The sequence below is a fragment of the Periplaneta americana genome, chromosome 6 (assembly GCF_040183065.1).
Source record: "Periplaneta americana isolate PAMFEO1 chromosome 6, P.americana_PAMFEO1_priV1, whole genome shotgun sequence".
Lineage (NCBI taxonomy): Eukaryota > Metazoa > Arthropoda > Insecta > Blattodea > Blattidae > Periplaneta > Periplaneta americana.
This window is the reverse complement of record NC_091122.1, coordinates 168,212,521-168,229,696: the sequence shown is the minus strand read 5'-3', so window position 1 is coordinate 168,229,696 and position 17,176 is coordinate 168,212,521. Positions and strand designations below refer to the sequence as shown.

Genomic DNA, 17,176 nt, shown 5'->3' with positions numbered 1-17,176 from the left:
TTCATATTCTTGTATGATACACTTTCAATAATAATATTTCACAACATATTATTATTATTATTATTATTATTATTATTATTATTATTATTATTATTATTATTTATTTATTTGTATTAATTGTAGACTTGGGTCAGTGGAAGAGCAGGCCTTAACTCTGGCAGGTAAAATAAAATAAAATATATTTTTCAGATACATCAATATTTAATTTAAACATTTCGCTATAGGTTTTGTACAAAGCTGATTTATAAATGAAAGAGTAATAATTAAGACTTTAAAATTTCCAAAAATATCTCATTCCCTCGGATTTAAATGGAATGTACCGTAAATCATAATATTCGTTGCTGGATAACTAACCCCTCTCAATACAAGTACCATTGCCCCAGAGAATTATAAGATAAGACGGACTGAGCATAAGCGAAATATCTGTATTAATAAGTTTGTACCATCAAGAGTTTAGTATTTATTGTGTTTATAGGGCCTACTCCAATTTTCTTTTTATTAATGCGTAGGGCTCTTTTTGTTAACAAAGAGGAAAGTTAGCACTTGCATCACACACAATTTGTCATTATTGTTCAAAATAATGTAAGAACAGTTTTATTCTGCAAAAGCCTCTGCCTAGTTGCGAGACACGTGTGAGATCAATATTTGTTTCAAATTATATTAGACTACACGATTCTCCATCACGCGACAATATTTGTTTCAAATTATAATAGAGTACACGATGTCTCCATCACGCTAAAAGAAGTGTAGCTAGCTATGGCTCCTGTTGTTTCTGATAACAATGTTAATCGAAAGTATCTTATCGTTTTAATAAATGTGGTGAGTTATGATCACGAGTAACTTTCTATTAGTGTCATTCTTTAATTATTATGTTGCATGCTAAGAGGTTATTTGTAGTTTTAATAATTACAGTTTTCAAAAGTTCTCTGTGTTAATTCCAATTTCAAATGAATTTTTCTCAATAACTTAATTACTGGTTTTTGTTTTTAATTTTCGCCATTACCTTTCCTATATTTTACTCCTATTAGTTACATACGTCGTCTCTCTTGAAATCACCTGGTGAGCACTGAATTACATGATTTCATATTAGGTTAGATTAGCTGTAAGGTCATTAAATTTATGACGAAGTCAAAAAATTATTTATTTTTCTTCTGCTGAATACATTCATCCGTCTTTAGGTTCTTTGCTTTGGTTGCATTGAGTATAGCTTGTCATTTAATATCTGGGCTATATTTAGTGAAAGTAATAAAAACATAGGCCTACAGGTGTTATAAAACGTGAAGTTTTGTGTGTATTTTACTTTTTACTTATTAACATAGTCTTAATAGGCCTATGTAACTCAATTCACAATAATACTAACTTCATCACAGTCATTTCCTACAACATCCGAGCCACGCCCCTTTGTTTTGACTAACCAAAATATGGCAGACCTATGTTCAGTTGTCTTCAACTTTCAGAAGTCTTTAGCCTCTCTATAGTATCTACCTCGTTGGTTAGAACTTAAACTTTATTTGTAATATATTCTCTATTGTCAAAAGACTTTAAGAGAAAAAAAATGAAGTGTTAATTTTAGTGAAATTTCAGTATCCTCTTCCCTTGTGTTACTAGTCACTCTCTGACAGTCTTTTTCACTATGTAGACTACAGAAGAATACCCTATTTTTATTCTTTGTATTATCATAAAGGATGCTTGTTATTAACTCATAGGTAAAATAATATGAGAGCGAGGTACATAGAAATCGCGAAATAATCGCTGTAGAAACGTGCAATTCTGTCGTCCGCATCGCGAAACTAATGGGCGGAGGCAGCCTGCGCGCCGTTCCTGACTTCGCGCCGCGGCTCTCATTTGCATATAAAGTAAACGCTAGGCAATTCGTCTGCAAATACTGGTTGTTCGCCACTTCCTTCCGATCGCGCCGCCACCGTCTGTCTCATTTCACCTGTCACATCGTCCCCAAGATACGCAGTGGCGCGCGCAAGAAATATAACAGCTATTAAAAACTCTCCGTCTCCAGCGTCTATACAAAACTGAACAAATAGAATAGTTTATAAACTTGCAGCGGAGGAATTCGCAGCGAATCTGTTATGTGTCATTTGTGTCGAAACTGCAGCGAGGGAGATAAAGTAGTTCTTGTTGTGCACATCCAATACCAATTCCTTTTCTTTTTCCTGCTATTGCGCCCGATTTTTCTTATTTCTCCAAGCGGCCGGGCCTAATTACATATATCTATCAGCCATTATTATCATTCCTTCTATACATTCATGCCACCCTTTTTGTTTCGCATTCTTTACCTAAAGTAAAATATTGCGAACACCTTACAGACGGGCATAACATAAGTCTTCGCCTCTTTACAGGCGCCCATTTCTTCTCCGTGCAATCTAATAACGAGCTGTTTGCGGTGTCTGCAATAATTTTTATACTAAAACCTCGGAGCATTGTTGAAACGTCTCTGTATTCTTTGCAAAATTGTTCTTAACATTCTCTCCTCTCTTCTGTTTGCAATTTAATAACGAAAAACTCTCATGGTCAGCAATAACTTGATTGTAAAATCCCGGATCATTGTTGGAACGTCTCTGTATTCTTTGCAAAATTGTACTTAACATTCTCTCGTGTCTTCTGTTTGCAATTTAATAACGAAGAACTCCCACGGTCAGCAATAACTTGATTGTGAAAGCCCGGAGCAATGTTGGAACGTCTCTGTATTCTTTGCAAAATTGTTCTTAACATTCACTCCTTTCTTTTGTTTGCAATTTAATAACGAAGAACTCCCACGGCCAGCAATAACTTGATTGTAAAACCCCGGAGCATTGTTGGAGCGTCTCTGTATTCTTTGCAGAATTGTTCTTAACATTCGCTCCTTTCTTCTGTTAGCAGTTTAATAACAAAGAACTCTCACGGTCAGCAATAACTTTATTGTAAAACCCCGGAACATTGTTGGAACGTCTCTGTATTCTTTCCAAAATTGTTCTTAACATTCGCTCCTTTCTTTTGTTTGCAATTTAATAACGAAGAACTCCCACGGTCAGCAATAACTTGATTGTAAAACCCCGGAGCATTGTTGGAACGTCTCTATATTCTTTGAAAAATAGTTCTTAACATTCGCTCCTTTCTTTTGTTTGCAATTTAATAACGAATAACTCCCACAGTCAGCAATAACTTGATTGTAAAACCCCGGAACATTGTTGGAACTTCTCTGAATTCTTTGCAAATTTGTTCTTAACATTCACTCCTTTCTTCTGTTTGCGATTTAATAACGAAAAACTCTCATGGTCAACAATAATTTGATTGTAAAACACCAGTTTCTCCTGTTTACAATTTAATAATGAAGAACTCTCATGGTCGCAATAATTTGATTGTAAAACCTCGAAGAACTGTTGAAACTTCAGTCTGTTCGTTGTAAATTTGTTCTACCTTTTTTTTTTAATTTTTATTTATTTATTTATTTATTTATTTTTTTGCACAATATTGATAGTAAACGTCAAGACCCAATATCCAAGTACAGCCTTCTGTCACTCTTTTCTACATGTCCCTCCCTACGTGTTACATTATCGTTTTATTGTAATTTTGTCTTCGTCTTCATCGTCGTACTTGCCATCAACGTTTTCGTCCTCGTAGTGGACATTTGTCATCTTTGTCATTATCTTTCCCATCACATTTCGAATATGTCACCATGTTTGTTTTTCATTTTCGTCATAGTATTTCTCACTTTTTTCGTGTTTATCATCGTCATTGCCTTTCCCATCAAATTTTGAATACGTCACCATGTTTGTTTTTCATTTTCGTCATTGTCTTTCTCACCTTTTCGTGTTTATCATCGTCATCGCCTTTTTCACTTCTTTTTTCCTGTTTGTCATCGTCATTGTCCTTCTCACTCCTTTTTTCGTGTTTATCATCGTCATTGTCTTTCCCGTCAAATTTTGAATACGTCACCAAGTTTATTTTTCATTTTCGTTATTGTCTTTCTCACTTCTTTTTTCGTGTTTTTCATACTCATTGTCTTTCCCATCAAATTTCGAATACGTCACCATGTTTTGTTTTTCATTTTCGTCATTGTCTTTCTCACTTTTTTCGTGTTTGTCATCGTCATTATCTTTCTCACTTTTTTTTCGTGTTTATCATCGTCATTGTCTTCCCGTCAAATTTCGAATACGCCACCATGTTTGTTTTTCATTTTCGTCTTTGTCTTTCTCACTTATTTTTTCGTGTTTATCGTCATTGTCTTCCCAATCAAATTTCGAATACGTCACCATGTTTGTTTTTCATTTTCGTCTTTGTATTTCTCACTTTTTTTCGTGTTTATCATCGTCATTGTCTTCCCGTGAAATTTCGAATACGCTACCATGTTGTTTTTCATTTTCGTCATTGTTTTTCTCATTTCTTTAATCGTGTTTATCATCGTCAGTCTTTCCCGTCAAATTTCGAATACGTTACCATGTTTGTTTTTCATTTTCGTCTTTGTCTTTCTCGCTTTTCGTGATTATCATCATTGTCTTTCCCGTCAAATTTCGAATACGTCACCATGTTTGTTTTTCATTTTCGTCATTGTCTCACTTTTCGTGTTTATCATCGTCATTGTCTTTCCCGTCAAATTTCAAATACGTTACCATGTTTTTTTTTTCATTTTCGTCTTTGTCTTTCTCAATTTTTTTTTCGTGTTTATCATCGTCATTGTCTTTCCCATCAAATTTCGAATACGTCACCATGTTTGTTTTTTATTTTTGTCATTGTCTTTCTCAATTTGTTTTCGTGTTTATCATCGTCATTGTTGTTCTCATCAAATTTCGAATACGTCACATGTTTGTTTTTCATTTTCGTCATTGTTTTTTTCACTTCTTTTCTCGTATTTATCACCCTTATTGTCGTATAGGAGCAGGTATGTTAAGATTCTGATAGATCCTATTTTAGTTTTTTTTATCACAAATCTCTAATACAAAAAATTGCACGTAGCAGTTGCACAGTGAAACTTAGAAAGTAATTACAATGAAGCCGAGCTATAGCCTACACTTTCGTCCAACCGTACGACTCTAAACAAGAGCTGAGCTTGAATTGGTTTAGCTGTTGTGGTTGCAGTGCGGGAATTGGGTTAAGGGCGGTCACCGTAAGGACAAACTTACTAAATCTTGCTACCGAGCTGCGATACGATCGTCAATACTAATGACAATCCGGTCCTCAGGTCACGTACTCGGGATGGGCTGTGGAATCAGCGTAAAAATACAAATTTAATATCGTGTGAGGAATGAAATGTACCCGACAATAAGAGGGTAGCCTGCAGGTGCTCGCGCATGCGTCAGGTTTCACCAGGCTTAACCGTATGTATTAAAGGTGCCAAGCGAACAAGTGAATTGATTTGTTGACTTGATTCATGTAACCGAATTCTCTTGCGTTAACAGTTTGCATTGAAGGATTTAAACAAAATTGACAGTGGATGTAAGGAAATTCAAATGATTATATGAAATGCCTGTACTAGAATTAAAATAATAAAATGCAATATTTAGGTATACTTTAGAGATGGACAACGATTGAGAAAGCAAGACTAACAGCGCCCGCAAAGCCGAAAACCCGCACGACAATGTTGTATACATCGCGTCCTTGACGTAAAGACTGCTTGTGAGTGTTTCGAGACGTCGAGATTGATCACTCCCGAAGTCCCGAACGTCAAGTAGCTTTGAATCGCCAGAGTTGTTTATACCTGACAGAATTTTTATCTACTTTGGCAATTGTTATATATGTATAAACTATCTAGTAGCCTATTTGAAACATCATCTCTACCTTTCAGTGTATAATAATACGTTTCCCAGTCTTTATTTAATTACTAGGCATTATTAAAAGGTTAGGAATTTTCTTTTCATATGTTTGAGATCAAGTGTGCAATCTCAAGTAAAGAGGTATTAACGTTATGTTTTATGTTTCTTAGAAATGCAAATTTATCTGAGAATAATTGTTTTTCCCCCTATTTATATAACAATAGGTAATACAAAAGTTGATATCACGGTATCTGTGGGAGAATATCTGTCGTCGATTTGCAAAAGGGGACGTACAAAATCAATAGTGTTGGAGAATCGCAAAAACCGTAACTAAGTTAAATTAGATTGTCCATATATTATGTTTTTATAATTAGATCACTATGGAAACATACATTCAGGATTTATAAACATTTTAGTCGACCTGGTTGGCACGTTGGTATAGCGCTGGCCTTCTATGCCCAAGGTTGCGGGTTCGATCCCGGGCCAGGTCGATGGCATTTAAGTGTGCTTAAATGCGACAGGCTCATGTCAGTAGATTTACTGGCATGTAAAAGAACTCCTGCGGGACAAAATTCCGGCACATCCGGCGACGCTGATATAACCTCTGCAGTTGCGAGCGTCGTTAAATAAAACATAACATTTATAAACATTTTAATTTTTTAAGTCTGTTATGTTTTTTTTTTTTTGCGATTTTCCAACACTTTGTTATTTTGTACGTGTCTCCTTTTTTGCAAATCGACGACAGATATGTTAAAAAATAGCTCAACAATAAAATTGACGTATCTTTTCCAGTAAATCTTTCCATGAAATTGTGTTTTCTTTCTGTAAACGGCTCCAGGGAAACATACTTTCTGGACGCGCCTCATATAAATTATTTTTCTGGAAATTTTCTTAGCTAATCCCTTTGTTATATTTTTGTTCTGAATAATTTCATACACCCTCATATCTTGGCTGAGTAATGTTCAGTCCATGTAAGAATGTTTGTAGCGAATTCTGCTCAAAGTTGACACATTTATCGAATTTATACAACGGCCTTTAGCTGAGTAAAGTTCCACGAGACAGTACTGCTTTTACATGGCACAAAGTATGAAATGTATTGTGTTTAATACATTTGCAAGGGTTTCGAGATGATGTTGATTTAATTATGACGTATAAACTGAATATAAACTACTCCTCGCACTTTGGTAACTTCTGAACAAATCTTCCCGTAAATATAGGCTGAATATCAGCGCCTTCTGAAGCAGTAAATCTGAAAATTGAACTGCAAAATAGCGACATTAACCTCGTCGCTGGGCTGACGTCACAGATGAAGTTCCCGGCCGCCGGCCGACATGGCTGATCTGCTTTGTATGCGGCACCATGCTTTTCATTATAGCCACGCAGCTCATAGCTACCCTGGTGCAGAATCCTGTAGGACACTCTTCATACCCCACCCCACCAACTTAAGGGGGATAGATTCTTCCTTGCTTCTTGAAACTGTTGCCAATGTTTTTGTCTTCAGCTATTGTATCTTACCGTAATATTAATTTAAACGTGATTTGATGATGATCATGATAATAATAATAATAATAATAATAATAATAATACTTACTTCCAAGTGGCTTTTAAGGAACCCGGAGGTTCATTGCCGCTCTCATATAAGCCCGCCATCGGTCCCTATCCTGAGAAAGATAATCCTATCCTGAGAAAGATAATAATAATAATAATAATAATAATAATAATAATAATAATGGTTTATTTAACTTGGCAGAGTTACGGCCCTACGGCCTTCTCTAACACCCAACCAGCAGTAAAACTGTTATACAAAAAACACTACAAATTTACAATGCATACACACACACACACACACGCACAAAAACTTAAGTAGATAATCATAATACAATTTAAATAACAAGTCGGTAGAAATCAGGCATAATATATACCGGTAATATATAGAAAGAAAAGAAAAGGCATAATAAAATGTGAATATTAAACGTCTTACTAATAAAAACTCTATATACAGACGTTTAACAGTATTGTACAATGAGTAGCTCGTTTATACGTCGTGTGTAAATTCCTTACTAATAATCACTACATATGTCGCGTATAACAGTACAACTGTTACACAGCTACGTCATAGTTTCGTCATTACTTCGTTACGAAAGATAATAGAATATCAGAGGTTCTCTATTGCATCCGGTAGAGCGCTCTAGTGTGGCGTGTGAAGTATCGATAGTACAACTGGCTCTAATCGGTTACCATACTATATTTTGGTCAAAGAGTACAAGCTACAGTAATATTATTCTAATTATTCTGTGCTCTTTGATTTGTCCTTCTTTGGTTACTAGGCAACCATCATCATAAAATGACAGTCGATACGAACAGCTGTTCGAGGGGCGGCCATTTTTTCTCTATATACAACGCTTAAACAAGGGGTTTGTGTATGTAACTACTGGAAAGCAATTCCCATTGTGTAGTTACAGGTTGTTTATACGTCCATCGCTTATGCATGGTTTATTAGTAAAGTTTTCTGTCTCAACTCTGCATAAGTCTAGTATAAAAACTATACGCGGTTTATTAGTAAGACTAAGTCAAAATAAGTTAGACATACAAAATATAAAAATATGAGACAATAATACTCGCTTGCTTACTTACTTACTTACTTATTTATTTACTGGCTTTTAAGGAACCCGAAGGTTTATTGTCGCCCTCACATAAGCCCGCCATCGGTCCCTAACCTGTGCAAGATTAATCCACTCTCTTATCATCATATCCCACCTCTCTCAAATCCATTTTAATATTATCTCCCATCTATATCTCGGCCTTCTCAAAGGTCTATTTCCGTTCGGTCTCCCAACTAACACACTATATGCACTTCTTGATTCACCCATACGTGCTACATGCCCTGCCAATCTTAAACGTGTGGATTTAATGTTCCTAATTATGTTAGGTGAAGAATAAAATGATTGCAGTTCTGCGTTGTGTAACTTTCTCCATTCTCCTGTAACTTCATCCCTCTTAGCCCCAAATAATAATAATAATAATAATAATAATAATAATAATAATACTTACTTGCTTTTAAGGAACCCGGAGGCTCATTGCCGTCCTCAAATAAGCCCGCCATCGGTCCCTATCCTGAGCAAGATTAATCCACTCTCTATCATCATATCCCATCTCCCTCAAATCCATTTTAATATTATCCTTCCATCTACGTCTCGGCCTTCCCAAAGGTCTATTTCCCTCCGGTCTCCCAACTAACACTATATGCATTTCTGGATTCACCCATACGTGCTACATGCCCTGACCATCTCAAACGTCTGGATTTAATGTTCCTAATTATGTCAGGTGAAGAATACAATGCGTGCAGTTCTGCGTTGTGTAACTTTCTCCATTCTCCTGTAACTTCGTCCCTCTTAGCCCCAAATAATAATAATAATAATAATAATAATAATAATAATAATAATAATAATAATAACAATAATAATAATAAAAATAATAATCGTTAGAATAACATGCTTTTGTTTAAGAAGTTATAATTTTAATTAGCGAAGTATTCCTGTCCACATGAATTGAGTAGCTCTCAGACGAATGTTTGGTATTCATAGATTACTTAGCGTCGAAATTGAACGTGGGCGAGAAATAGCCGATACACTTTGTATATAGCCCTGTCAGGAATAGGATTAAGGTGGGTGCTCCTGTTATGGCCATGTTCCTGATATGGCCACCCCCCTCTTGTGAGTTAGTTAACCAAAAAATCCGCTAAATTGCAGCAGCATCCAGTGAAAGGGCATCCTGGTATGTCACTTGATCGTTTTCCATCCAGTCAGGTTGAGCAATATGGCGACACTTGCCTGTTTTGCGGTTTTCATGTGACCTCTTCTTATTTTTCTCTGGTAAGTCTCCTTCGTTTTATGCATGTTTTTCAAAGACTTGTTTCATGAAAACCGTAGTACTCCATTCAGTTTTTAATGTTCTGTTGATTGGTGTTGTCGCTGATGGCGTATCTTTTACGAGTTGTTCATAATCAAACGATTTTCGTGAAAGCTTACCTGCTCCTGATATGGCCATATCAAGTTCATTTCACTTTTATTTTTTTCACCTGACAAATTTACATTCCTTATAGCTGGAATTACGCAAAAATTTTGTATTTTAAGAAAAACGACTTAATTTTTTATGGAAAAACCTGTTTAGACTACACTTTTAAATTATAAAAAAAGATTATTGTCATGTTTATTCATTTTATACCAAAATTATTTAATTTTAGCACAACTGCGCTATCAAACTGAAAACAATCACGATTTGTAGAACATGGAACAAGGGTGGCCATATCATGTGCACATGTTCCTGATATGGCCACTAGGTAGACTTTTGGAATTTGGGACTTTTTGGACAATTAAAGCTATTTTTATGGGGAAAGGAAATTGTTTTAAGAAAGTCCATTAGACTGAGAACTAGTAAGAAAAAAGTGGTTTACATTTTTTTTTTTCAAAATGGAGGCTAGAAAAATTCTCAAACCTTAGCATGGCCATATCAGGGACACCTACCTTATTCCAGCTTTACTTTCCTCCCGGCGTAAATCATGCTAAGGATTTCATCGACCTCGACCGGGTTTGAACCTAGGAACGTCGGATCAAATAACTATCGTGACAATGCAAGACCATCCAGGAGGACTGACTATTAATAGTACTATAGAAGCTGAGGAATAATACTAAAACATTGTTTTCATCTGAGGATAATAATTATAATCCCAATATTCCATTAAAAGCCATAAATTAATAAGCTCTCCCAACTAGACTTCTCAAGCACAATAATAGCTCTGTGTGCTATACCGGAGCCTACAAGACGAGCCCATCTCTTAAGTGCACCAGGTAAGTAAGTAGTTCTCTCCATCTCACAGAAATCGTTATGAACACCAGGTATTTTTTCTCCTCGAGAATAAAGCCCTTGTGAAGCTATTTACTTATTAGTGGTTCCTGAGAGGTTCGGTAGCCCGAAGGAGCGGCCTCTCAGAAGCCGATGTACACAACAGACAGGAGCCTTTATTTAACGATATTACCAGTGTTATTTTACGATGCCTCTCACTGTAGGGTGAACCAAAAACAAGTTGAATCGTAAGAACGGACAAATAATTCTTGAAAGAATCACAAAAACCTCGTGGCCACTGCGTTCTCATTCACTGCTTCTCTTCTGTTTTTATTTACAGTAGAGTTATCTAGCAAACGATTGAGGAAATGTTATTATTTTAGTACTAGTATTTAATTCTAAAATATTTACTGTATGCGTTTCAGAGTACCTACATTTTATTTGTATAATTCTTAGATGGATTTTATTGTATAAATAAAACAGTTCAGTTTTATTCACGTAGATACGAGGATAGGAACGACACTTTGGTGCAGTGGCTAGCTTGCCTGGCTATAAACCGCGAGGTTTCGGGTTTGATTTTCTTTTTTTTATTATTATCGAATTTAATAAACCCTATTTCACCCTGAGGTATATTAGGGTTATAGTTGGCATCAAAATACATATTTTATAACCAATAAACAATAGTAAAGTTATAATATAAAAAATAAAATATAAAATAGTGGTCACAGTTACAGTTCAAATTAATTATGTAAAAGAATGCACCTTAATGAAAAATAGATCCTGTTAAAGATTAATGAGATGTTTGAGGAATAATCAATGCAAAATATATACAAGAAAGTCCAACCGTTTCAGAGTAAATACACGACCTAAAAAGATAATAAGGATAATTCATAGACATTCTTAACGCGGGCTTCCGGTGGATGATAAGCGAACTAACGTTTTTCGTATTCATAAACCTGTGTTAGCGATATGATAATATGATATGAATCCTGTACAAGTAATCAGTCGATAGCCGGGGCTAGTTTAGCACGCTCGTAGCGCGGGCTAGCGAAATGTCTATGCATAACACCCTAGTAGATTAATATAACAATGTTTGACTTTCACTTTCAAATTAATACTTAATTCATGAACAATGGAACAGTTAAGAGTAATAAAGGGATATTGCAAGCAATGATTTACGGTTACAAGTTACATATGTGAGATTTTCTACTATTCCCAAGATTAATTTCAAGAGTGTGTCTGCCGTGAATGATCCGCTGGTGTGCCGCGGTCATGGTTGTAATTGAAAAAATTGAAAGAGTTAATATGAAAGAATTTTTGGCCTTAGCAAAGCAAATTAACTCTGAAATAATATTTGCCCATTATTTTCTTCATAGAGAAGCACTTGTTTCAAAATCACTAGTTCCTGATTTTGTAGAAGTATTGTAACAAGTGATAAAAATAATTAATTACTTTAAAAGATTATATTCATATCTTTGTTGTGCAATGATTCTAAATAGACTTAGAAGCAAACATTCTGATGGGGGCTGATAAAAAAGTTAAATTTTTTCTTCCACTATGTTAATAATGTCAAAAGAAGTGTTTATACAAATTTTGGCCAGTCGACCGCAATTACGAGGGTCGTAAAAATTAAGTTCGCCAGGACCCGTTAACAGAAAGAGAACACAATTTCATTGGAAACATTTATTGGAATAGACACAGCAATTGAAGGGTTCAGAGCCATAGTGGGCCAAGCGCCATTTATTAAAAACGCAGAAAGCAATGATTAATGTTATGTGAATACCATAGTTTAATGAAGATTGATATATAATTGAGTTTTAATGTGTATACTTTATATTACTTGCTGTATATGTTTCCATTGAATTATGGTAATAACTTTATTTTAACCCTTGTTTTCTACGGTTTTAGTAAATGGCGCTTGGCCCACTATGCCCCCTGGTAGAGGGGCAGAGAAGGCCTGACGGCCTTATCTCTACCAGATTAAATAAATAAATACTAATACGGTTTTGAACCCTTCAATTCTTGAGCTATTTTTCAACATATTTTGACTTTGAGGTTTCTGAGCCAGGCGTTGCTTGTGTTGCAGAGTCCCCTGGTGCTGGGAGACGCTAGCACCACGACGCTGGTGTCTACCACCACTACCCCCCAGAGCACCGAGGGCTCCCTGTCTGACAGCGGCATCTCGGACTCCGGCTCTGAACAGGAACTCAGCGAGAGGGAGCGACGACTCGCGGTCCTCAGGCGGCTCGCGCGCCACCTGGAGAATGCCCTCGCACCCGGCAGTGAAGCTCTAGTCAACATGGCAAAGGTTGGTAGTCACTTATTTTATTACATATATTTTTATTTATTACTAATATTTTCTAAATTTCTATGAGTTACGTTAGCCGCTTCGATTTTCAAAGCCTACTAAATCTCTGTAAAGTTTGCATGCTACGTCATCATCTTCATAGAAGTGAAACAATTTATCACAAACTTGTAACCAAATATTTGAGCTGTAGTTCTCACTCTTTTACGAAAATTGTAAATAAGTTTCAGTTGCAAGTTTTTGCTTTGAATTTATTCTTTAACATTTATGGACGTATATTCCCATATCTAAACATTTCTTCAAAACCTGGTTTATGTTCCTTGGAAATTCAATAATAAATAAAAAAAGATATATAATATATAATTAAATTGTCTGTGAATACTTTCATAAATGGATAACTTACATATTATAGACAGTAGTTATCTGTCGTCTCGTCTTGTGTATTTATGTTCCAACCATAACCTAAATACTCGATCTCAGATCACCGGTGCATTGAGTATACCTCATCATAATACTTCCCGATACTCTTCATCATTCACCGTTTCAATTTCTCGTCATTGGAACTCCCTAGCTTCATACCTTAAGGGGCTGTCAGACATTTACTAATTTCAAAACCCGGTTGTCAAATAGACTCCCTTCTATTGCTTTCTGTCTAAAATATTATAATCTTTCTTAAAGTATAATTTTTGTAATATATGTATATTTATTGTCATCAAAATTATGTAAAATTTGTGTGTTATTCGTTAATGGTGGTCCTGTTACATTTCTATTTTCCAGGAACCCACCCTTAACTACGTTTAAACTCTTTACCTTTAATTAATATTTCTTTATATATTAGTTTTACCTTCCCATTTTTTCTTTACTATATGGAAAAATTTTCCTAGTTCCCTCAATTTTCTTCCGTTTACTGATCTATATAATTTGCTATACGCTATTTCTACATTCAGTTTTAGTAAAGCTTCCCAATAAAAATTGTTCTTGTTCTTTCATTTTCTAGGCAAGATAGTAAAATGTGTAACGCGCCTCCTGTTTGATTACATAAAGGAAATATATTTTTTCCTACGTCTCCTCTTCTATTTTTTAACCTCCAAATTCCCAATCTCCACCACGCTAGTTCCATCCTTTCTTTCCTGTTATTTTTGTAATATATGATTTTTTTAATATATCAATTTTTCTCTATTATTTAATCATTATTGCTTCAATTCATATTGCTTTATTTAAAAATAAATTGCAATTGTTTGACTCTTAGAATTACATATAACTAAACTTATCTTCATTCTGCTCTTCTCTTCTTCTTCTTCTTCTTCTTCTTCTTCTTATTATTATTATTATTATTATTATTATTATTATTATTATTATTATTATTATTATTAATTTTTCCTTATCGCTGTAGTTTTTCATACTTGCTATGCGTTCTTATACTGGTTGAGTGCAAGAGAAGATCTTTTGGCTTCAACTGTACTAGTAAATAAATGATTTAATGAATGAATACATAAATAATAGTGCAAACTTTGAAATGGAGGATTGTAGAGTGGCACTTATATCGTTGTTCCAGCGCATCGAGCAGACGGAGAGCGAGCTACGGGGTCTGCAGCGCGCCTGCCGCGACCTCATCGTGCGCACGGCGGTGTGCGTCGAGGCCCGCTCGGCCCTGCCTCCCAGCGTCGCGGGGTCCGGCGCAGGCCTGCACCGTCCGCTGGCCACCAACAGGTACGGTTCACGTAGCGTCTTGATCTGTTACTTGGCTACGAAGATGCCGGACGTCGGTGGAATTGGTGGCAGCAAGTTTAGACCGAGATTTCGTCACGAATTACGCCAGATTCTCTTTGCATTTTTGGGGAGTAACCGGAGGAAAATTTTCCAAGGCAGTTCTGCGTTTAAAAGCTTGTAGCATAGAAAATTATGCTTCGGATTTCCCCCTCCCCTCACGTTTTCCCAACTGTAAAGCGAATCCTATGTAATCCCATAACAAATTCTTGGTTCCCACGCATTTTTTTTTTTTCGTTCTTTCTTTATTTATTTATTTCTATTTTTATTTATTAATATTTTTCTTTCTTTATTCCTTTGTTTACTTCTTTATTTCTTCCGTCCTTTCTTATATATTTATTTATTTATTTATTCTTTCTATCTTTATTTATGTATTTCTTTCTTTATTCTTTCTTTATTTATTTTTTCTTTCATTCTTTCCATCATTATTTCTTTCTTTATGTTTTTATTTATATTTGTTTATTTATTTCTGTTTATTTCTTTATTTAAAAACCGTATGATTTGAATTAATTAATTATTAATTATGCGTATGATGTAAATATGTTAGGAGACAATCCACAAACGATTAGGGAAAACATAGGAATTTTACTTGAAGCGAGTAGGCCTAGGTTTGGAAGTAAACGCCAAAAAGATACAGTATATGATTATGTCTCGTGAAAGAACATAGTACGAAATGGAAATATAAAAACTGGAAATTCATCCTTTGAAAAGATGAAAAAATTAAGTACCTTAGAGCAACAAATACAAATATAAATGATACTCGGGAGGAAATTAAACGCAGAATAAATATGGGAAGTGCCTATTATTATTCGGTTGAGAAGCTTTTATCATCCAGTCTGCTGTCAAAAAATCTGAAAGTTAGAATTTATAAAACAGTTATATTATCGGTTGTTCTTTATGGTTGTGAAACTTGGACTCTCACTTTGAGAGAGGAACAGAGGCTAAGACTGTTTGAGAATAAGGTGCTTAGAAAAATATTTGAGGCTAAGAGAGATGAAGTTACAGGAAAATGAGAAAGTTACACAACGCAGAACTGCACGCGTTGTATTCTTCACCTGACATAATTAGGAGCATTAAATCCAGACGTTTGAGATGGGCAGGGCATGCAGTACGTAAGGTTGAAGCCAGAAATGCGTATAGATTGTTAGTTGGGAGACGTGAGGAGGAAAAAGATCTTCGGGGAGGCCGAGACGTAGATGGGAGGATAATATAAAAATGGATTTGAGGGAGGTGGGATATGATGCTAGGAACTGGATTAATCTTGCTCAGGATAGGGATTGGTGGCGGGTTTACGTGAGAGCGGCAATGAACCTCCGGGTTCTTTAAAAGCCATTTTTAAATAAGTATTTTGTTCTGACAGCAACAAGCCTAAACATCTTACTATTTATGATCTATGAAGAAGACGAAAAATTCTTAAACAAGCATGAAACTTGGCTATTGTGTGCTCTGATTTGACATTAATGTACATCACTGTTACAAAGTCGTTAAATAAAGTAGAAGTGAGCGATAAAGTCTTGCATAGTTAAAGCCATAGAGGCCGAAATGCTGAGCCACTTACACAAATCACCTTCCGTGATCCTGTAATTGAAAAGTAATAGGTTCCATAGTCAGCGTTGTGTCTGCGAGCAGCTGGTGTCTCGTTACTTGGCGGCGTTCCCTCTGTGCTTGTGTGTCCCATTTAATTAGCCCACTCGCCTTTCGGAAATGAAGGCCACAGGGGCCACGGTTTTCTGTACTCTAACTTCAGGGACGGATTGATGGCGCACTTTAACTTTTCTCTTCCTCTTTTACCTCCTTATTCTTCCTCCCCTTTACCTCCTTATTCTTCCTCTCTTTTATCTCCTTATTCTTCCTCTCTTTTATCTCCTTATTCTTCCTCTCTTTTATCTCCTTATTCTTCCTCTGTTTTATCTCCTTATTCTTCCTCTCTTTTACCTCATTATTCCTCTTTTACCTCCTTATTCTTCCTCTCTTTTACCTCCTTATTCTTCCTCTCTTTTACCTTCTTATTCTTCCTCTCTTTTACCTCATTATTCCTCTTTTACCTCCTTGTTCTTCCTCTCTTTTACCTCATTATTCTTCCTCTCTTTTACCTCCTTATTCTTCCTCTCTTTTACCTTCTTATTCTTCCTCTTTTACTTATTTTTCTTCCCTTTTACCTCCTTATTCTTCCTCTCTTTTACCTCCTTATTCTTCCTCTCTTTTATCTCCTTATTCTTCGTCTGTTTTATCTCCTTTCTTCCTCGCTCTTACCTCCTTATTCTTCCTCTCTTTTATCTCCTTATTCTTCCTCTCTTTTATCTCCTTATTCTTCCTATCTTTTATCTCCTTATACTTCCTCTGTTTTATATCCTTATTCTTCCTCTCTTTACCTCCTTATTCTTCCTATCTTTTATCTCCTTATTCTTCCTCTCTTTTATCTCCTTATTCTTCCTCTGTTTTATCTCCTTATTCTTCCTCTTTTTTACCTCATTATTCCTCTTTTACCTCCTTATTCTTCCTCTCTTTTATCTCCTTA

At 35.5% G+C, this 17,176-nt stretch overlaps 1 protein-coding gene across 5 annotated transcripts in view; it reads left to right on the top strand.

Annotated features, from left to right (window-relative positions):
• Positions 1–17,176, top strand: part of klar (klarsicht) — a 1,308,544-nt gene that overhangs the window by 1,257,473 nt on the left and 33,895 nt on the right. For all 5 annotated transcript variants that reach the window (XM_069829505.1, XM_069829504.1, XM_069829503.1 and 2 more), the window contains exons 21-22: positions 12,673–12,894; positions 14,447–14,601. In XM_069829505.1, the coding sequence (XP_069685606.1) occupies positions 12,673–12,894; positions 14,447–14,601 (377 nt within the window). The remainder of the gene's footprint in view (positions 1–12,672; positions 12,895–14,446; positions 14,602–17,176) is intronic.